At 55.2% G+C, this 22,021-nt stretch overlaps 1 protein-coding gene across 3 annotated transcripts in view; it reads left to right on the top strand.

The window, feature by feature from the left end:
- Positions 1–5,542: 5,542 nt before the first annotated feature.
- WFS1 (wolframin ER transmembrane glycoprotein) overlaps positions 5,543–22,021 on the top strand; it is a 30,180-nt gene continuing 13,701 nt past the window's right edge. The window contains exons 1-4 of one of the 3 annotated variants that reach the window (XM_059380531.1): positions 5,543–5,726; positions 10,241–10,422; positions 12,712–12,944; positions 21,587–21,669. In XM_059380531.1, the coding sequence (XP_059236514.1) occupies positions 12,713–12,944; positions 21,587–21,669 (315 nt within the window). In that variant the 5' untranslated portion in view covers positions 5,543–5,726; positions 10,241–10,422; position 12,712. Of the gene's footprint in view, positions 5,727–10,240; positions 10,423–12,708; positions 12,945–21,586; positions 21,670–22,021 lie in introns of all 3 variants that reach the window. The other 2 variants (XM_059380522.1, XM_059380539.1) reach the window with 2 other exon arrangements.

The raw sequence follows: 22,021 nt of genomic DNA, 5'->3' as shown, positions 1-22,021 counted from the left end.
ACTTCAATACCTACACAAATCATGGGGGGTGTCCCTTTAAGATGTGAATTCTGACTCAGGAGGCGTGAGGGGTTCTGCATTCCGAGTACTTGTCCAGGTGAAGGATGCCCAGGGACAGATCCATTGCAAGTCACTCAGCTCTACAATCTTGGGTCCCAAATCCCACTGTAGGTTAGAACTCCCCCCGCCACCCCCGAGCCACTGTTGAAATGCAGATTCTTGGGCCTCATTCTGGGGAGTGGTGGGAGGGTGCTGATGCGGGCAGTCCTTAAGATCACACTGTGCCAGCAGTCTGGGCGGGGGGCGCTGGCATGTTCCCATGTGTCGTTCTTATCTGACCAACCCACACACCCAGAACTTAGGTCACTGAGTGCTGCAGATGTCCTGAGGTCCACAGAGCCTCTGGAACATTCAGTCAGGTGTTTTGAGTGCATCTCCCAACTGTCAGTACTGTTTGCTTATTCTGGGGGCCAGAAGTCTGAATTCAGGATCACTGAGCCAAAAAAATTAAGGAGAATCTGTTTCTTGCCTCTTCGAGTTTCTTATGGCAGCAGGCTCTCCATGGCTTAGGGTCCCGTCCTTCCAATCTTCAAGGTTGGCATCTCCATGTCTCCTAGTCCATCTTCATGTTGCCTTATCTGTGTGTGTCATGGATCCCCCCAGCCCCCACCTCTGTCCTTAAGGACACCTGTGATCGCATCTAGATGCCCGCCTCGGAATCTGGGAGAATTGCCCCATCTTGTGTGACCACAGGGATATGTAATCCAACCACATTTGCAACCACCTTTTCTCAAATTAGCCAGCATGCACAGGTCCCGGGAAGTAGGCTTAGATCTCTGGGGGCCGTTTTCCGTCTAGTGCATTGACGGTCTGCAAAAGCCCCCAACCCTGCTCTCCTCCAGAAATAACTCACCAATCTCCTTCAATTTTCTTAGTAGGCTTGGTGTACAGCCCCAGGTTTGGAATGGGTAGGAGGTTGATAAAGATCTCTTGCATAAATTGAGAAGGATTAAGCAGCAGTAGGGAAGGAAGTGGGACAGGGGTGTGAACACAGACTCTGACCGCGGGTAGAAAAAATCAGAGGGCTGAAGTGTAGGAGGCATATTTAGATGTCGCATTAAAGAGTCTGAACACTGTGTTAAGGGCAAGAAAGAGCTGTTGTGAGTTTTTGCATAGGGCAACTCATTTGTCTGTTCATTCATTCATTCATTCATTCATTCATCATTCATCCAGAACTCAACAGCAAAGCTCTGGGCTTATCTCTCTGTGGGTATGAGGATAGGCCTCCTGCCCTACACACACACACACACACGCACACACGCACACACACACACACACACACACACACACTAAAGACAGAAAAAAAAATATTTTAAGCAATTGGTTCATGGGATTGTGGGACCTGGCCAATCCACCTTGCTGGGCAGGATGGCAGACTGGAGACCCAGGGAAGAGCTGATGTTGCAGCTCAAACCTAAAGGGCATCTGCCGGCAAAATTCTCCTTTACTGGGGGACCGCAGCCTTACTTTCCTAAGTACTTCAATTGATTAGATGTGGCCCACCTGCATTGCAGAGAGTCACCTGTTTTACACAGTTTACTGATTCAAATGTTACTCTCATCTAAAAGGTATCTCAGAGAAACATCTAGACTGGTGTTTGACCACAGCTGGATACCATGGCTTGGCCGCTGTGACATACACAGTAGCCCATCACATAAAATACAGCACATCACAGCCGCTGTAGTTCTGGTACATTCAGATTTATGATTATTGAATCTTTGTGGATTGTACCTTGCACCATTATGTAATATCTGTCTTTGTTCCTGTGAATGCTTTCTGCCTTGAATTCTTCCTTACGCAAGACTAATTTGCCATTCTTGTCATTTTTTAATCTCAATTTTCAAATGGTGTGCACTGGGGGCCTCTATTTCTCATCATTTGGGGGAGCAGCATTTCTTGTAAATTGCATTTTACTGGATTTTTATCTTCACCCCAGCCTTAGGGGCTTTTGAGGGGAAATTCAGCCCATCCCCGTTTTGTATGAAAGCCGATATCCGTGGTTTTATTTATTTCGCCTCCCTTTGTGTTTACTTGGACTGAACTTTGTTATTGCTGCCATTTCCTTCTTTCCTCCTTGCTTAATTTTCCTTCCCAGCTCACTCTCGACACCCTCACCCACTCCCCACCCCCCGCCTCTTCCAGCTCCTGATAGTCATAATTACACCGATCCTCCCCCGTGAATGTATGAAAAGTAAGCAGGAACAGCACTCCCCCACGAGCTTCTTCCTTTCCCACCCCTCCTGCTCGCACCAGAGCAAGCCCTTCGCTCCCTTCCTCTCCCTGCCAGCAGATGCCAGGATGTCCCTTCAGTCTCTCCGTGGCCCCTTGCTCCGGGGTGGCTGACATTGATTCTATGTTTACTCCCAGATGAATACAGGTTTCTCTTACAGCGTGTGGCACAAATTTCAAGAATCCTTACTTAGCAGTGATCATACAAAATCCCAGGGATATTCAGATCAAATCGAGTATTTTGCAAGGGTCACTGTCCACCAGCGTTATCTGTTCTCTCTTTGTGCTCTATCTTGAGATCTCTACTCTAGTTGAACTGTCCCGGTGAGAGAGGCCCTCCCGTGGATAAAAGGGATCTTCTGTGTGTCTTATCGACTGGGATATTTTCCTTCCTTTTCCCCAGCAGAGGAATTCCATCACAGCAGGGGGAGGGCTCCTTGATCAGATCATCAGAGTCCTTGGGTTGTTCCTAGGTTCCCAAAGTGCAGGCACTATGCTGATTCTCCTGCCTTCGTCTGGGACTGATTCTTGCTGGAACTTGGCAAGACATGGTCTCCCCTTCTGGGACTTGGAGCCTTCACAGCAGAGAGCTGCAGCTGGAGACATTTTCCTCTGGAAACTTTCTTTCACTTCTGTCTGCCCACCAGCTCCCTCTGGTTCTCCCAACAGGTAGGGGTTCTCCCTCCTGGAACTGCCCGAAGCCTCTTGTTTTCTCCAGGATTTTCATGCGCTTTTCCTCCTCCCTCCGAGGCATTTTCTCTTATCTTCCCGTTGGCTCATTTTCCTCGCCTCGATGTTTCTTCTGAATCCACCGACGACGTTCAAGGCCTTTTGCTCCACAGAGTGTGTTAAGTGTGTCCAGGCTCGGCCTGGGCTGCTCAACCTGTCCTCTTCCTCTGCTTATTGTGTCCCCTCAGAAGGGAATGTCTTGGTCTCTCTGTTATTGTTTGTCAGGTCTGTGAGGACAGGGCGATGGTGGTCTCTGGGGCGGTGGCCAACCAGCAAGAGGGTGAATGACGAGTCATTTATGTTCTTGTAGACAATGAAGACAGCACTGGCAAGGCGCTCCCATGTCTCTGGAGAAGGCCTGTCTGCTCCCACCCTCCCAGGTGTGAAGAGGGCTGCTGGCCCCAAGGGTGGGCTGCATGAGCTATTCAGGTCGGCCCCCATCTTACCAGCTCAAGGGGAGGACAGGTGGTAAAGAAGGGAGGCTGGAAATAAAAGAACGCATCTCATGAGTTTTCAAAGGGCCTAAGGAACCCAATAGATGAATGAGAAAGCAGATGCTTATCAAAATTAAGAAACATGAGGGGTGCCTGGGTGGCTCAATTGGTTAAGTGTCTGCCTTCAGCTCAGGTCATGATCCTGGGGTCCTGGGATCAAGCCCCACCCGTGTCAGGGTCTCTGCTCAGCGGGGAGTCTGTTTCACCCTCTCCACCCACCCCTGCCCAATTCATGCTCTCTCACTCTCTAGCCAATAAATAAATAAAATATTTTTTAAAAAAACAAACTTAAGGAACAAGAAAAGTCTAGCCTCATTAGTTAGCATGGAAATGGAGATTACAAAGGCAGGGAGGCCATTTTTCATTTACTGGAGTAAGAAAGGGGTTGAAAAATTAGTTCCCCAGGCCAGTGTACACCTCTCAGACGTGAAGTGGAAACAATATTGAGAAATCTGTTTTGGTAAAACTGTATCTAGAGACCTGAAAAATCCTATCAGGATCCATGTTTCTATTTTTAGGATTTGGCCCTAATGAAATAGGCAAGCACACACACATGCAGTGGGAATGCAGGGACCTTTGGAAACCCTTTCTTCCATAGGCATCGATCTGATACCACAGACAGTAATAGTCTTTGAACAATTTTTTAATTTTTTAAATTATTTTTAAAGATTTTATTATTTATTTGATAGTGAGAGAGCACAAATTGGAGGGAGGGCAGGCCAGAAACTAAGATCATGCTCTAGAAGCTTAGCAATGGAATGGCAAAGCCTTCCTCAAGGGGCAAAGGGCTAAGAAAGAGACAAAAAAGACGTTTTCTCATCAGTAAAAACGAGCTCCAGGCATTGCTTCAATGCTATACTCATTAGGGGTACAGTGAAAACTTCAATGTATGAAAGTTCCCCAAAACTGAACTTGGGGCTGAGCAGGTACTGCTCCATGCTCATTTCCTTCCTTCCCCTGTGAGCCTCACAGCCTCAGATGAGATGGGGTAACATCGAGGGGCACAGCTGATGAATCAGAGGAGGTGACATCTGAATTACACAGCTTTGACTAAAGTGCCCAGTGCTGTGTGTTTGGTATATAGAATCCACCTCCCAAACCAACCAGGATCTTTGCTCCCCACATGTTGGTAACAGATCTCTGGCAGCCACTCTGAGGCAGCTTCTGCCATGACCCAGGACAGGCATCCCAGGTTGGCTATGAGGACCAGACACAGAGCAGACACAGCCCAGGGTGGGTCACCGGCCAGGACCTCATCTTCCCAAGGGCATGACTGAAGGACAGACCTTCCCCCGCATCTTTAAACTACACCTCCTCAGACACAGGACAGGACTGAAAGAAGAGGATTTCCCAAACTGCCTGAGCCTTGCGTCACCCCCCCCCCCCAAGTTAATGTATTTTTTAAGGTGAATTCCATAATTCCCTTGTGAAAAGCGTGCGACATTGCATTGGACTGCGTGCATTTAAAGCTGTACTTGGTTACTTGTACGCATTTAAATAAGCCATAGTTTTCCTTCCCTGCTGCTGTATGGTGGAGGGGGGGAGCCCTCTTTGCCTCTGGCACGGCTGGGATTAAGGGGTCTAGCGCACAGCAGGCCCTCAATTGTTAGTTAATACTGCAATAGCAGTGATTATAAATCTGAAGTTGGGGGCCCTGGGGCCAGAGTGGTGGCTGAAAGGTGGTCTGAGTCTTGTCCAAGAGTTCAACCACCTGTTAACTGATGGAGAAGCAAAGGGCCTCCCTCTGCAACTGAACACCTTGCGGGTGGGGCGGGGCGGGGCGGGGCCAGCACGCGGTGGGCCGGGCGGGGGCCGACTCGGCTTGGAAACTTTCGCTGTGGGCGGGTCGGACCCGCCCCCCGCGGGGCCCTCGGGCCTGGCTACACCAGGGGGCGGTCCGCCGTAGCCAGGCGAGGCGCCTCGTGATTGGCGGAGGCACGAGATGATTGGCAAGCTTGCCGGCCGCACAGCGGACCGAGCGGGCGCCGGGTCTTCCGAGACGCATCGGGAGTGGAGCGCGGCCTACGGCCCCGCCCCCTTCCCCGCCCCTCCGCGGAGGGCCGCGCTCGCCCGCTCCCTCAGCTGCTCGCGTCTCTCCCTCGGCCCGGCGTCCTAGCTCCCGCCTCTAGGTGTCCGGCTCCTCGCGAACAACTTTGCCACAGGCCCGGAGGCCCGAAGGCGTCGCAGAGTAGCGGGCGGCCCACTTGCGGCCGGGTGAGTACTTCGGGGCGGGGGACGGCCGCGTGGGGGACTGGAAAGGGAGCCGGGAGGCCCCGCCCGCCTCGGGCCTCAGTTTCTCCATATGCGCGGCTGCCCCCAGGGCTCCCCGCACAAGGTCCCCAGAAGGCGAGGGGCTGGGGTCCCGCCCGCACGACGACCCCCGCGGCAACCCCCGCCGGGGCCTGCGTTGGGACTTCCGGGGGAGGGGTGAGCCCCCTCGGGAGTCGCGGAGCCCCGCGCGCGGCGGGCACCGAGCGGCCAACGGCCGTAGCCGCGGGGAGCCCGCGGATGGCTGGAGGGTGGCCGGAGACGCCCCACCCTGCGTCCCGCAGCGCCAGTCCCGAGGTGCCCCGTCATGGCCCTTCCCCCGCGGCCGTCGGCCGGACTCCGCGGCACCCAGAGCGGCCCTCGGTGCCCGCGGGGGCGCGGGTTGGGGGGGGATCGGCGGGGGTCCGACCCACACCGGGGACCAGGCCCACCGGGGTGGGGGGGCAGCCCCTGGGTCAAGCTGAGGCCCCCACCACCCACTTAGAATCAGTGCGGGGCTCACTGTCCCCGGGGCTGCTCTTAGGTAAGGGGATGGGCATGGGCAGAGGCAGTACCTCTCGGTCCCGGCTCGACTCCGGTGAACCCGGCCCTTGGCTGGCCCTCCGCACCATGAATTTCTATTGTGACAGATGGAAACTTTCTGAGGAATCTCGCCCGGCCCTTTGGGATGTGATGGAGCCATGTCCGCCCCGCGCAGTGCTTGTAGTTGATGCTGAGAATTCCAAGGAGCTAACAGTTGTACCAGAGTTACACTCCCCTCCCCCACCCCAGTCTTACAGGAGTGGGAATTAGAGCCCCAGTGGACACATGATGGAGCTGAGGCTCCCTGGGGTTGGGTGACCTGTCCAGGACCGCACAGAGCCTGGGGAAGCCTTCCGTCCGGGGTCTGCATTGAAAGCAAGCCCCGTCCTGCCTCTCCTCACCTTGGACAGTGACCCTGGCATTTGGCCTGTTTGTGAAGGGCTTTCTCTTCTGCTAGGATCTGTCACTTGCAGAGTGCCCTGGGGACCTCTGTGCTGGTCACCTGTTCTTACTGCGGCCCTAGCAAGGGTGCCATGTCAGCAGAAGCCCAGAGGCCACGCCTTCCACTGCCCGGTCCTGGCCCCGTGTCTCCAAGGGGATGGGCTTCTCATGGGAGCCCCGTGGTGTCTGACCAGAGATTTAGAGGAAACTTCGCTTATAAAACCACTCCTTTGCTGCACCCCTGCACCCCCACGCCCCCAAGCAGATGGACCTTTGAGCACAGGGAAGGTTGCTGGGAGACCACATCACACCTTCTCTCCCAGGATGGAAGACTGGGGGTGGGGGGAGGGGGGCTCCCTGCTCAGGCTTTCCCAGCCCCTCCTACACCAGGGCTCAACCGGCCTTGGGGGCTGGTCAAAGAGGGGGACTCCAGCTCAGTCCTGGCCCCCCCTCCCAGAGGTGCCTGAGCCCTAGGACAGAGACCAAACCCTGCTCTGTGATGGTGATGATAAGAATCCTAAGAGGGAGGGAACTTGATGCTTTATATGGCTCTCGCCCTCTCCCACGTCCCCACATCAGAAAGTAGCACTGCTGTGCTGGCCCCCAGACACAAACCAAGTCACCCTCTGCTCCCCCACTCCTCACATTCAGTTGGCAATACTCCTGTCTCTCCCAGCCCCGGAGCTGCAGTCAGATGCCTGCCCTGGACCAGGCCTCCTTACCTTTCCCCAGATGGTCACCCAGCCCCATCCCTGGGCTCCCCATCCTGTCCCCTGTGGTTCTTTAATTGTCACCTCCCTGCTCAGCACTGTCCTCCCAAACTCCTGGCCCTAGGGTCAGCTCTGCCTCCAAAGTCTGGCATTCCTTCAGGCCCTTGGGACCTGCCCTTGCTGCCCACACAGCCTTTTCTCTCATTCCTGTGTCCCATCCCCAGCGGTCACTTCCCAGCCACCTGCACCTTCCTGGCCACACGGCTGGTCACTGTCCCTCCACTGCATTTTCTACAGGACAGTCCCCTGTTGGAATACCCACGCTCCTCCATTCCTCTTTCCTTCTACCCTCACCTGGCTCACACCCGCTTGACTTGAAGGCTGAGTCAAGACCTCTTTTCCACAGTCCCTCCCCTGCCTTCCAAAGGCTAGCAAGACCCCCTTCCCCCACTGGGTGTTTGCATCCCAGATGCTGCTTGTCTTTGTAGTTATCTGTTTAGGTGTTGGCTCAGAGCAGGTGTGTAGTACGGACTCGGCCATTCAGCATACACTTGTGGCTGTCCTTGATGAAGGACTAGGGCATTCCCAACTTGCCTCCCACTTTGTTTCTATGAACTTGGCACATCGAGTGGTGTCGGAATGTTCCTTGGTTTGGCCCTTAATACTCTGGGGCAAAAATAGGTATCTGGGAGCCTCCAAGGGCTTTGTGCCCTTGTCTTGAGGAGCAGCCCTCTGCCAGAGGGCTGGGCCAGGCCATGATGGAGCAGACACTCCAGATGCTGGGTAACCCCCCGGGGCCCTTTCTTTCACTTAGAGCTCAGTCACAGGCAGGTTGTAAAATATATTTTGTTTTCGTTTCAAATACCTTATACGTTTATTATAGAAAATTAGGGAAATATAATCAGAAAAAAGAATAAAATAAAACCACTCAAAATTCCTCCACCCAGAGAGATCCAGTATTTTGTCTTTCATCTTTTTCTGTAGGTAGATGCCGTTTTCATTCTAAAGAGACAGGATAATTCTCATGCTGCTTTAAATCTGGCTTAACAGTGTTATACCAACATTTTCCTTGACCCTAAATGCTTATTTGTATATGGGGTCATGGGTAACATCTTTGTAGGATAGCACTGTGCCGAGGGGATGTAATGTTCTTAACTCCCCTCTGGACGGTGCCAGAAAGTGTGGCCACGTTAGACACCCTCGCGTGTGAAACCTGTGGGCATCCCTGCTTCTTTGCCGGGGCTGGGATTCTAGTGTGGAGGCTCTGGTCAGAAGGTGCTGGAGCAACTTTAAGCCTTCCCATGGGGGCTTGTTTCAGAGGTGGGGCTGCCCCTCAGCCCGGGGAGGGGAGCAGAATGGGGCCAGATTAGAGCGTTTGGGGCAGGAGGCCACACGTGGCCATTCTGCTCCACGTCTCCCTAGAGGCATGGTCCCTGCAGCTCCTCAGCCGAGCTCCTCAGTGTTGGTATTTTGTGTTTTGATGGGATAAAAATATGCCTTGGTACTCACATGGAAAGAATGCCAGCCACTTTGCTTTTTTGGTCTTACACAATGACGGGTTCCAGGCTACTGCTGGGGCCATCAGCAGGCAGTGGGATTGGTGGCCCCCTAGCAGACAGTTTGGAGGCGTCTTGGAGCTGGGACCGAGGCAGGTAGATGCTCCCTGTTTGCTTTCAGGGTCCTGGGGTCTCCAGGGTGGGAATTGCTTGAAGTCACACAATAAGGTCCCCTAAGCTTGTTGCCTTCCCGAGAGGAGGCTGTCCCCATGTACCCTGCACATGAGATCCAGGATGCGTGCCACGCCAGGCAGCAGGTGCTCCAGGGTAAGGAGACGCAGCCCCCGCCTGCAGGGCTCGCAGTATCCCAGGCAAGAGAACGTGTAACAGCAGGAAAGGTGGGACCACCATGTGGGTCCTTCCACCAGAAGATGGTCTGTGATCCTCCCTGTGACCCAACCCTGGCAGTGAGCTGTCTCGTTTGTAAATAATAAGCCCTTTTCTCCCTAAAGGGCTTGAGCAACTCTGAGACCCTGAAAATCAATTTTCTTTTACTCTTCCATTCTTACTAAGCAGAGGTTTTACTTAAAACAGTTATTTTTACTGTTGTATGATATGCCTAATATTTAACCCACAGGCCACCCAGAACCTGTGGTTCCCTGTGGTTCCTCCCAGAATGTGTTTTTCAACGAACCACGCCCTGGTGTAGCACCCAGGAGGACCAGCTTGGGTGTGCTTGCTTGCTTGGTTGTTTGTTCATTTTAATGTTTTATGGTTTGCAGATTACTTTCTCTTCTTTCACACCCCTAATCCATGGCACCCCTTCATGGGAGGTGTTTTTCCCATTTTACAGATGAGGAAACTGAGACACAGTGAGCGAGATTTAGTGGCTGCAGGTCCTGGGACTCACTCCCCTTGTCATGTGTTAGTAAAATTGTGTCTCATTGGCTAGAGATAACACTGTCCCTGGCCTGGGGTCTCCTGGTAGAGGATGGTTCTACCTGAGATGGGACTCAGCAGAGGCAGCAGGGACACTCCCAGGAAGGAGGCACGTTGGGCCCCAGCACTGGAGGAGGAGGGCTCGCTCTGCCAGAGCACCGGTACAGGCCAGATGGCAGCTCTGGGAGGGGCAGGGAGGGAAGGGAAGGCGTGACTGGGGTTGGATTGTGAGAGGTCCCTTTTTCAGAAACGGGCTTTGTGGAGTTGAATTCCAGCTCTGACACCGTGAGCTGTGTGGCCTCGAGCACGTATCCTACCTTTCTGGACCCGCATTTCCTTGTCTGTGAAACAGGGTGAGGATTGAAGGCAAAGCCACCCATCTGCCTGTCACACTGGCGGTACCCGGCTCCCAGCACTGTGTGCAGCCCCCCACCCCCGAGAACATGCACTGAGCAGAGCACAGTCCAGATATTACGTCCGTTCCTGCTGCTGTTCCCGACACAGGTGTGGCGGTGCAAGTTGGCTCTTGTCAAGGTGAGCTGTGCTCTGCTGTTCTGAGGAGATGGCTCTTGATTCTAGGGGCAGCGGGCCATGGGAGGTGGCTTGGTAGGACGTGGCCCTATGTGGTCTGAAGAACTGACATGTTGGCTATCTTGGGTCAGGGGGTGGGTGTCCTGTATGACTTGGTTCCGTGTGGCTTGTCACCGCGGGTTTCCCCGGCCCATTCCTGGCTACGTGCTCGCTCTGGTCTACACGTGCAGCTGAATGGCGAGTTTCATAGAAGCCGCCTCTTGGTTGGGTTCCCTGAAGCCTGCACTTTGGAAACGGCACCGAGCAGTGCGTTGATTTCCAAGCAGATTCATGTGGCTCGGCTGTGTTCTTGTCTTGCCCTTGGGGGATGTTTTAAAATAAGGATTCAGTGTTTCAGACGGAGGAATGTCCAGATTGAAATCTATGGGGTTGTTTGGCGGACACAGATCCCATCTTCAGGATCCACTGTGGCTGGGGACAGGGCAGACCTGGTTGTGCAGCCCCTGGAAACAGGCATGTGGCTCCTGGGGCCACTGCAGCTCTTGTGACAGTCATCTCCAGAAACATCCAGGGGGCCCCTACTGTGGCAGGCCTGCTGCTTGGCACTGGGCGTTTGGGGATGCCTGGCCCCCGTGTGCAGCCTGTCCTCTCATCTGGTCCTCATGGGGCCCTCTTGTGAGCTGACTTGTCCCATTTACAGTGGAGGAAGCAGAGAGGGGTATGGCCCTGTGGCTCAGGACCACAGAGCGGGGGGGCCTGGGGCTAGATCTCCACATGAGCAGCCTCTCCCTGCTCTGCGCTCGCTTTCCTCATCTCAGTGAAAAGGACGGACGTGGCCTTGAGTCTGGGGAGGGTCATGGCATCTTTTTGGAGTCTAAGGAAAAGCCACCCGGTCCCCTATCCAGCGCACAAGTCGTCCCGACAGTTTCAGGGGTCTGTGTCTCCTGAAGCCCATCCAGGGCCCCCAGGTTGGGGATCCTGGGGCTGGGGCTTTCAGCTCCATTGCGTCAGTGGTGGTTTCTGCCATTTTGCTAATCAGCACATGAGGTCCCTTTTACTGACTGACTGAGCCCTTTCCCTGTCATAAGAGGGCTGTAGAAGCACCAATCTCTCTAGTCTGTTCCAGTCCATTCTCTGTTCTTGGGCACCTCACTCTGCCTTTTAGTGCGTATTCATGTCTGGTGGCATCCAAGTCTGGTGGGTCTTGTCCTGTCTTTCAGGCCTCGCATGGAGGGCTTTGCCGTTGGGCTCATCTGCCTAAATCCTGGCTTCATGGGTTGTTTGCCTCCCCCATTCCTGGCTCCCCACCCCTTTCCTCCTCCCCTGCATCCAATCCTCCGTTCACTTACCTGCTAACATTTAACTCTTACTCTGTGGTTGGTTCCTTCTGGGAACTCTGAGAGGTCATCCTTCCCCGCCTCTCTCCTGGCTTGTGGTGAAGGCGATGACCCCTGGTGGCCTTTGGTTTGCAGCCGCACCTCCTGTTCCATGCTCTGTCTTCACATGACATTCTTCTCTCTATGTCTCTGTGTTCCCCTCCTCTTCTCAGGACACTGCTCATTGGATGGGGGCCCATCCTAATCCAGGATGATCTCATTTCAAGATCCTTAATTACATCTGCAAGTAGGGTCACCTTCACGGATTGGAGGGGGGACATATAAGGTGGAGTCCACGCTTCAGCTCCCTGAGCCAGGCACTGTGCTCAGTGCTCCATGCGGATTATCTCACTGGACCCTCACAACTTTGCACCATCCCTGCTGCTCAGGCAAGGACACTGAGGTCACAGGGCTTGTGCCTGCTGAGGCAGGGGACTTCGGGCCTGAAGACGTAGGGCCCAAGCTCATGACTGCGATGGGGCCCGTTGAGCCAGAGGCCTTGAATGGATTTCTTCCCTCAGTTTCCTCATCTATGAAATGGGCACAGTCTTGGGGCTGCTGTGAGGTTGAGTGAGATCTCATACAGAGCATGAAGTGGCCCTCACCCCATTTCTTTTCTTTACTTTTTTTTTTTTTTTTTTTTAAGATTTTGTTTATTTACTTGGCAGAGAGAGACAGTGAGAGAGGAATACAAGCACACAAGCATGGGGAGTGGGAGAAGAAGAAGTAGGCTTCCCACCCTGGGATCATGACCTGAGCCAGAGGCAGACACTTCTCGACTGAGCCACCCAGGCGCTACTCCCCCCAACCTACCCTCGTTCTCTTTTCTGTTCCCTTTCTGCCCAACACTCGAGGCCAGAGCAGGCTGGGCCTGGCCGCCCTTGTGTGTCTGACCCTTGGTTTTTCTTGCCAGCAGGATGGACCCTGGTGCGCCCCCTGCCAGCCCTTCTGGCCCACAGCCTCCTCCGTCGCTGCAGCCCCAGGCCCGCTCGAGGCTCAATGCTACTGCCTCGTTGGAGCAGGACAAGAGTGAGGCGCCCCGAGCTCCTGGACCCCAGGCTGGCCCTGGACCAGACGTGGGAGACACAGCTGCCCCAGCTATGGCTCGGGCCCCGAGTGCTCGGAGCCGAGAAAGAGCAGACCGAACAGGTAAGGGGCTGGGGCTGGAAGCCAGGTGGGCAGCAAGTCCCGGGCCCAGGTGCCCTGCCTGGTTCCTCCTCCTGTGGGCCGCGTCCCTTGGGCTCCCACCTGTGCAGTGAGCTTTGCTCTTGATGCATGGACTTGGGTGGTAGCAGAAGTCACGTTTCCCTATTTTATTTACGATCTGATGGCTCCAGCACTGATTTGTGCACTCTCCAGGCTGGTTCCACACCAGGCACTGTGGAGTAAGAGGAGTGAGAGGAAGACTTTCTCCCCCTACCCCAGCCCTGGTCCCGCACGGTTCTTGGGGGAGTCCATTTGGTCTCCGGGCTATCATGGCCACTCCTCAGGGCCATTTGGCCAGGGAGCTCTACTTGGTCTGGGGACTCACGTGGCCACTCCCCTCAGGAGCCAGCTGCCACCCTGGAATGCACCTAGGCCTGGGTCCCCAGTGCCCTCGGGATCATCTTCCATCCCCAAGCTGGACTGCTAAGGGCTGCCCTGCTCCCTGGCACTCTGGGGCCTCTTCAGGTTTCTGCTCCCTGAGGCCTTCCCCAGAGGTACCTCCCAGGGGCAGAAGTGAGCTGGTGTGAGGACCAGAGTGGGACAGGACAGTTGATCATGGGACCGACTGCCTCGCTGACCCTCAGGCAGGGGTGCTAGGGCTTGGTCCATCCTCCATCCACCTCCTGCCCACTGAGCATGGCCCTGAGTGGCCATGGGTGTCACAGGTGAATCCAGTCTGGAGCGGAAAAGTGAGGGCTCAGGGTGATAATGGTTATGGGTCTGGCCTGTGATGGAGATACGCCAGGAGGAAGCTGCATGCAGGACTGGTCTCTGAGTTGGAGCACTGGCCTGGTCTGAGTGTCTTCAAGCTCCCGGGACTCCTGTGGGTGGAAGGAGCCCCAAGCCTCTGGCTCTGATGTTTGTGGGAAATGTCACTGGTACTGGCAGTGTTCTTTGTGGTACTTTACCCAAGGCTTTCCAGTATGCTGGATGTCTTACTCTCAATGGAACCATCCCCGCAGTGTAGACTGTTCCCTCTGATGACAGATAGGATTGTGCAGTCCCACCCTGAGCACCAGGTCCCCATCTCCCAGCACACCAGCACTGGTCCACATTCTCTGGGCCTGCCCCCATGCTTCCCCACCTCCCTTTGCCCCACCCAGAATGTGCCTTCCTCCTCTCTCCCTCCCCCTGCTGAAATCCTACCCATCCTGAGGGCCCCACTGCCTCCTAAACTTCCTGACCTTGACCCACAGCAGGAAACACTGTGCCATCCTCACCTGACTTGGGTGCCTATGCACCTGCGTGTATACACACACATGCAGGCATGCATGCACACACATACACACACACACACAAACACACACACAGTGGGAACAGAGATTTCCCGAACACTGTTCTTCCTTACTGTGTGAGAGGAGTCTGATCCGTTCGGTGCCTTTTCTGTAAAAGCAATGCTGCTTGTGGACAGTTAAATGGATTTTGTGATTCACTGTGTTGAAACCGACAACTTATAAAATGCTTTCTGCAGGTGACTCCAGCGCCAGTTCTCCAGGAATGTTTCTCAGCTGGGACTCCCTGGAGCGTGTGTCTGTCCCCGTGGATTGTTATGATTGTCAGGGCCCTGAGTGGCCCAGGGAGAGCCAGAGACAGGTCCGTCTTGGCCCAGGCCCTTGAGCCATGTGCCTCTGAGGGTGTCAGGAGGCCACACTGAGCCCATTTCTGCAACTGTAAAGCAGGCACAATCATACCGGCCCCATGGGGTCACATGGGGATCACACCAGTGCCAGGACCATGTGCCTCGAGGAGACGTTCCTCAGGCCCTGGCGTGTATGGGAGTGTGCATGCTTAGCACGGGCCCCTTCGTCCCCTGCAGGCACCCAGCATTGGGGCCCCGAGATAGCGGGTACTTTGTGCTTCATGTCACCAAGCAGCCTGGCCCTCTGGTTCCTTCACGGAGATCCTCTTCAACCCTCCTAGAAGGGGCACCCGCTGTTTTATGACCCCCACCCACCAAGAACCTCTGTGGTGACTGGTCTTCATATTAGCTCGGGGCCATGTGTGTCTGGCTTCTGTGTGCGTGCCCCAGATTCCTTCTCTCCCCCAAGGGAGGCTCATGCCGCACATTAGTTGTGTGCACGTGTGTGTCGTGTGTGTGTTGGGGGGGGTGCTTTCTTGACCGCCTCCCCTGCCTCGGGCAGGATGCTGGGCCTTCTCTCCCTTAGTCCCAGGCTGCTGAGAGGAGGCTTCATTCCGCCAGGTGGTCTGGACGAGTTCAGGAAGGCGAGCCCCCACTGCCACCTGATCACCCCCCCCTTCATTTCTCCAGCTCACCCAGGCTTTGTCGTGTTTTCCTTCCCCCAGAGAGGCTTCTGCGTAAGATGCCCACCCCCGGCTTAGCTGTGCCACCTGTGCAAAAGCCCCCAGCTCGCGATGGGCACCTGCTGTGCACATCTGTGTGTACCATATGGCTGGCCCTGTCTTCAGGACTTTCCCTGGACCACATCTGATCCCCTCACAGTGACCTGGGGGGTGGGGGTGCTCTGCTGTTGCCCCACTTAGAGGTGAGGAAACTGAGGCACAGACTTGCTCAAATGCCCAGCTGCTGAGTGATGGGCCCACAGGTGACCTGAGGCCCCTTGGTTAACACCAGACCCGCCCAGCAGAGATGGAGCTGTGATGGAAGCCGACTTGAGTCTCCCCTATGCATTTCACATTGGGCCAGTGCCTGATTCATTCCAGAAACTCACCCGCTCCTTGGGCACTTTTGATCTTTGCATCTCCTTGAAAGATCGCCATGTTCTCTGCTTTGTTTCCAAGGCCTCTGGGCAGACGAGGGGTCCTGACCCTGGATTCCCAGCTACAGATGCCTCACTGCTGCAGGGCACAGAAACCAGGGCTGGAAACACACTTGGTTTCAATCTGAGCACGCAAACTGTCCTTGGAGGGCAGCATCAAGCCCGCAAGTTTCGGGTGGGAGTCAGGAAACAGCCGAGGGCTTTGTTTGCCTGCCGCCCGACAAAAGACGGAGAGAAGCAGGCCCTGGCAGTATTGCCATCTTGGGGTCCCAGACCCACATCCAGGCTGTGCTGCTCTGGGGGTCCATCGCCGGTCACAGGCAGACACAGCCTGCCCTGCTGGCCCTGCAGAACCCAGAGCACATCTGCCCAGGGAGGGGCTTCGTGGGCCTGTGTTGGATCCCTCACCTGCACATCTGCAAAGGTGTAGCGAGCCCATTAGGTGCCCACAGGTCGCAACAAGCATGAGTGTGGAAGGAACGCTTTCTGTGCCAGGCCCCACTTTAGGTTATATCTGGATTAGCGTGCTTGCTTCTCCAACATATTGGAACACCAGCCGGTGACCATGAGGTCGAGATTTGAACACACTCAGGGACTCTCTGCTTACCCGGGGGGCGGGGGTGGGGGAGCTGCAGGTGGTGTGCCCAGTGCTTGGGGCTATCTCTCCAGGGAGCCCAGTGCAGAACTGAAGCAGAGACAGCTGGGCTGGAAACCCTCGGCTCATCAGCTGGCCCTTAGGGTAGTCTCTGGTGAGGCTCAGCCCTGCCCCCCAGGAGCCCTGGGCCTGGGAGAGCCAGAAGCAAACAACCGTCCTGGAGGGCAGGTTCTGTGCTGGGGACAGCTGATGTTATGGAGACCTGGGGAGCACGAGGCACCCTTTCTGCTGACCTCGGTGGGTGAGGGCAGATGACCAGCGGGACTGCCAGCACTGTGAGGCCTCCCAGCTGCAGGGCCACAGCCTACCTCTGGGAGGGATCCCAGGTGAGTACATGAAGAAGTACCTGCACAGTGTGGGGCCGTGCTGGACTGCGGGCTCCAAGACTGATGGCCCCCTGGGAAGGAGTCAGAGTACAGGGTTAGGAGGTCAGCCAGGCAGGCCCTCGAGGGTCACGATAAGGAGAAGGGTGTTTGGGGGAGCGTTGGAGGGTCTAAATGAGAGGAAGACATGCTCTGTGTCACATTAAAGAGGAGGCAACCCCAGCTGCCAACCAGAGTGGTGGCCGAGAGGCAGGTGGAGATGAGGGTAGAGGAAGCAAGGCTGGCCCCCAGATCTCTGGCTGGAGCCACGGGAGAGTGTGGGGGTTCAGAGCTGGACCGTCAGAACTGATGCCAATGTGGGAGTGTGAGCAGGCACAGAGCGTTGAAGCCCTGCTGTCCTGGGGACAAGTCACAGAGATAAACAGCTCGGGTTCTTGTTCTCTGGTCAAGGTGTCAGCCATTGACAATCCAGAGACTTTTCCACACAGGTTATTTTGTCCTGACCCCAGTACAAGCGCAAGTCCATGTGGTAGCCATGCCTATGCGGTCACCTCATCACTATAGGACGCCCTGTCGTGAGCTGCAGGGTGGCAGGGTCAGGTGGTTTCCTGAGACCTTTGGAAAGTTGGCTGTGTGCCCTCATCAGTTACCTTTAACCATGGACTTGTGTTCCAAGCCTCAGGCATCACTTCTTTCAGGAAGCACCACCCCCCCGATCAGGACTGATGACTTCCAACACCTCCACAGCCCGCACTGATAAAATGTGACTATGCTCGCCCTGCCCGTGGATGGGCTTTGAGGGCAGCTGTCCTGCCTCCTTCAGCTTGCTGCCCTTAGCACGTGGGCAGTGCTCAGGAAACAACCCTGTCCTGGGCTGTCAGGAGAGTGGACTCCTGGCTGGATCCCCCAGCTAAGCTTGACCAGCCCTTGGCAGGGGTCGTTCACCCTGTTTGTTCATGAGTACGAGAATCAGCATCCCAAAGGCTAATGAGACAGCTCCTTGGTACAAGGTGACCCCCACCCCCTGTGTGTGGAACACCCAGATGGTGAAGGACAACCCGGCCATCCCGTGTGTGGGACAGCCTCTTGGTGCAAGGCGCCTACAAGGACAGACGATGAACCCTTGGCTGCTTTTCACCCTGCCCTTCCCTGCAGCTGCCAGTGGCGGGCATCCTGGGAGGACCAGGGAGGACATGCGGGAGTGAGGAAGGAGCTGGCGGTGGCCGCGGGAGGACAGGAGCATTGCACCATCCTCCTCCTGCAGGTGTCAGGTGGCCCTCCCCTTCTCAGAGCTTCTGGCAAGCTCTCAACAATTCAAAACTCCACTTCAGCAGCGGATCCGGCCAGCAGCCATTGGGAGCAAGGGTGCTGGCTTCTGTCCTGCTCCCGCCATGTCTGGGAGAGCTTCGTGCGCACGCTTCCTGCTCACGGCCCAGGGTCCTGATGCAGTCCAGAGTGGGTGTGAGGCTTGCTCACCCACCTTCCCCCTTTCTGCAGAGCGGCCGCCAGGGTTGAGGGCTTGAACTTGCTGTGCAGTCATCGTGCGGAACATGTCCTTATGTCCCCGTATTGGGATTTGCAGAGACAGGAGTGCCATGGACCCTGCCCCCCCTCCTTCCCTTGGCGGCCCCCTTCCTCACCCTTCCATCCTGCACCGCTTACCCAGCCGCAGGGTCCAGTGCAGTGCTGGCAGCTGGACTTGTTTGGGTCAGACCCACCCCCTGGACAGAGTGTCCCTGTGAAGCCCGGTGGGAGCTGTGAAATACCACGTCCCAATTGTAAAGGAAAATGGCAAAGGACCCTGCCAGGGAGAGGGGACAGCTCCAGAGAAGATCAAGGGTCACATACCAAGTCAGCAGGGCACATGCACGGCTTTCTAATGTGGGGAATCTGTGGAGAAAACAACGGAAAGATGGGGAAGGGCATGGATGTGGTTCTCCCGTGGGCTCTGGCAGAGGCGTGCAGACCTGCCCAAGGCCAGCATCTCTGGTTATTGCTGCTTGGTGACAGGAAGCCTTTCAAAAATGAGTTAGAGTCGGGACCCCTCCAGTTGTGAATGACACAGAGACACAATATAAATTGACATAAGCCAAAAAAAACCAGGTTGAGAGGAATTTCTTAGTTCCAGGATCTGTAGAGTATACAGCATGCTGGTTTCAGGACTGGATCCAGGGGCTCAGATGCTGTGATCAGCAACCCCAGCTCTGCTTTCCCTCATCTCACTTGGGTTCTCTCACTGGGTGGCCCTCCAGGCCTCCCCACTGGCGTCCGTCAGCTGAGACCTAGTGACAGGAGGGTGCTGGTTTCCCAGAAGTTCAATGCAAACCCCAGTGGCCTGGCCTGGGTCTGTGTCCAACCCTGAAACCCAAGTACCATGGTCAGGGAGACGGGGGCACACCCCGCCCCCCACCATGCAGTGTGGGTGAGGGACAATGGCACCAGACCTTGATGACCAATGTAGGGAACGGTGGGTACCCAGACAGGACATCAAAGTGCTGGGACCAGAAAAAACCAGGAATGCAGGTTGCATGTGCAAGGAATAGTGTGTTTCATGGTCCTTGGTCCACACTGCCTCAGCCAGTTCTGGGGGGTTATGACACTGGCCAGTCAGCCCTTGGCCTATGGGAAGGCTCCTGCTTACATGGAAAAAGCAAGAGCCCTCTGACTGGTCTGCAGCATGGGCCCAACATTTGAGTAGTTGTAGAAATATTTCTACCAGTGCCAAGTGGGACCTGGAATCACAAAGGAGGTGTGGCATATGTTTCAAGGAGGTTCTGTCTACTGGGGAGACTTCTTGAAATGCCAGGCTATGGATAACTTCCATGAAAAATTAATCATGGCCAGCATCTTCAGCCAACAGATGTATGCTTGAATCCTTGAAGCAGGAGCCTTCCCATAGGCCAAGGGCTGACTGGCCAGTGTCAGAACACAGAAAGAACATGGGCTTGCGAGTTCAGTTAATCAAGAAAAGTTTTGGAATTGTGGGAGGTACCTGGTGGGCCCTGCAGTGGGAGGTGCAGTGTCAGTGAACGGCAAAGGCCCTGGGGTCAGCCAAGAGGAGGGAAGTGGGGAGGAAAAAGAAACCCACATTTTGGGAGTGCCAACTCTGGCCCAGTCATGTAACACAAAGTGTCTTGTTCTTCATAACCGTCCTGTTGGTTGGATATTAAAGACGGTTGAAAATGACCCTGGCTAGGTCACATGGCACTTTGAGGCTAACGGCAGAGTCACACACAGGCTGGATTTCCCTCCGTGTGCACACTCCAACTCCCCGGGAACCCATGGAAGGGACTGTCTTGCAGTCTGCAGGCTTTGTGCTCTCGTGTTTGAGGACAGAGTGTGCATCCAGGGACTAGAGGGGGTGTGACGGGGGCCAGAAGGGAACAGTGGCCTTGGCTCAGGAAGCACCAAGGTCCTGGGCACGAGGGAAGGGTGTGCATGCTGAGGCCACACTGGGCAGGGGCCCCAAGGACCTTGGCAAGGAAGCCCAGTCTGATCTCAGGGAGAAGTGACCTAGTGTCTTCCAGCCATCCCACAAGAGGGCTGCAGTGTGTACCTGAGCTGTGAGGTCTTAAGAAGAAGTCTCCTTCCTCTGAGCTGACCCTGGTCCCCCGTGCCTCTCCATCTTTGCGCCTGAAGGCTGCGCTGGCCCAAGCCATGGCCCGGCCTCCTCCAAGAGTCCTGTGTCCTGTGGACTCAAGTGCCCAGAATGCAGGGCCTGGTGGCACTGGTGGCTGCAGAGCCAGCTCCAAGCCTGGAAGAGCTGGTTCTGGGAAAGGCCTGGATGAACCCATCAGGAAGGCTGGTCCTTGGGTGATGTCACAGGAGACCATTTTTGTTTCCAGAGACTTCTAGAGAGTGAGAGGCTGTCAGTTCCTACTAGGCACCTACAGTGGAGTCAGTAGCGGTACATCCCACGAGTTGCCTGGAGGTGTCTAGGACCTGCCAAGGTCAGGTGTGGGGCAGGACGGAGGCCCCCGCATATTCGTTGTATAAGGCAAAGACAGACACTGGTAAAAAATAAATAAATAAATAACTTAAATTTTTTATCGTTAGGCTTCCTATTGCTGGTAAGGTTGTAAAGTTGGTGTATTTCCATGATACTTTTGTAACTTGATAACTTTTTAGAAAGTAGTCTATAGTATGAGCTGTATGATGTTTGGGCCCTTGGGCCTAGTAACACACCTGAAGGACTGCCTGGGAGAATGACCCGAAAAGAAAATATATCCACAGAGTGGTTTTGTGGCCCTGTTTTGTAAAATCAGTGAGTGTTGGGAATAATGCAAAGGCCCAGCAGAGTGGGGGAGGCCCAACAGCCTGAGCATGTACCTCCCACGGGTTTCTGAACTGTGGGAATGGTGCCTTTCACTGGAGAGTAACGTGGGAAGTTAATCATGATTCACTGTCATAAATATAACCTATATGCGTGTGTGTGTGCATTCCGATCGTGGCCTCCAGAACTCATGTGCGTATAGATGGCAGTCTTGGAAAACATGGATTTGGTTTGTCTATTGGGGCACAGGTGTTTATTTAGGTCAGGGGCTTTTCATGCCGGAGTCCTAGGATCTTTCTAGAGCCCAACTCAAGCAGGTCTGAGTTCGGGGGTGAGGGTGGGACTGGCGTCTATGCTCCCTCATCCTCGTCCTTCCTGCTGCTCTGAGCTGCTCCCTTCTGTAGCAGTTTTGCTGTCCATGTTCTGGGGCTGTCTGCATCACTGGAAGGCAGCGTGCTAGCATATCTGTCTGCGTCTGACCTGGATTTTGACAAGCTGCCCTGGGTCCGAGCCCATTATTGTAGTCTCCTCCACTCCCAGACAGACAACAGGGACCAGCCTCGTGACATTCTGTGTGCTTTTCTCCTGTGTGAAAGGGCCCGTGAGGGGAGATGTGGAAGTGTCCTTTGAAGAAGTCCTGGAGAAGGCCAAAGCAGGGGATCCCAAGGCACAGACGGAGGTGAGGACCATGTGTCAGTGGGAAGCTCAGCCCACTGGCCCTGCACAGTGGCCCTGGGGGAAGCCGGTACTGTGTGAATGGGGAGCAGGGATGCCGGGCCCCTGTTTGCTGTGTTCCCATGTTCTCTGTGTCACTTGCCTTCCACCACCTCTGCAGATCCCATGTTCTCGCCCATGTTCAGCTCACTCCCCATCTTGGCCCCCCTCCTCTGGGATGCCTTCCCTCCTTCCTGTCTGCCCTCAGTGCCCCTGCCCCCCCACCCCATCTTCTCATCTGTGAAGGGGGGCCCACACGCTCAACACAGTTTTCTGAGGATCAAGGGCCCCGAGGGTCCCACAGGCCCTGCTGTGCT

This window comes from Mustela nigripes, chromosome 1 (assembly GCF_022355385.1).
Source record: "Mustela nigripes isolate SB6536 chromosome 1, MUSNIG.SB6536, whole genome shotgun sequence".
NCBI lineage: Eukaryota > Metazoa > Chordata > Mammalia > Carnivora > Mustelidae > Mustela > Mustela nigripes.
This window is presented reverse-complemented; position numbering and strand designations above follow the sequence as displayed.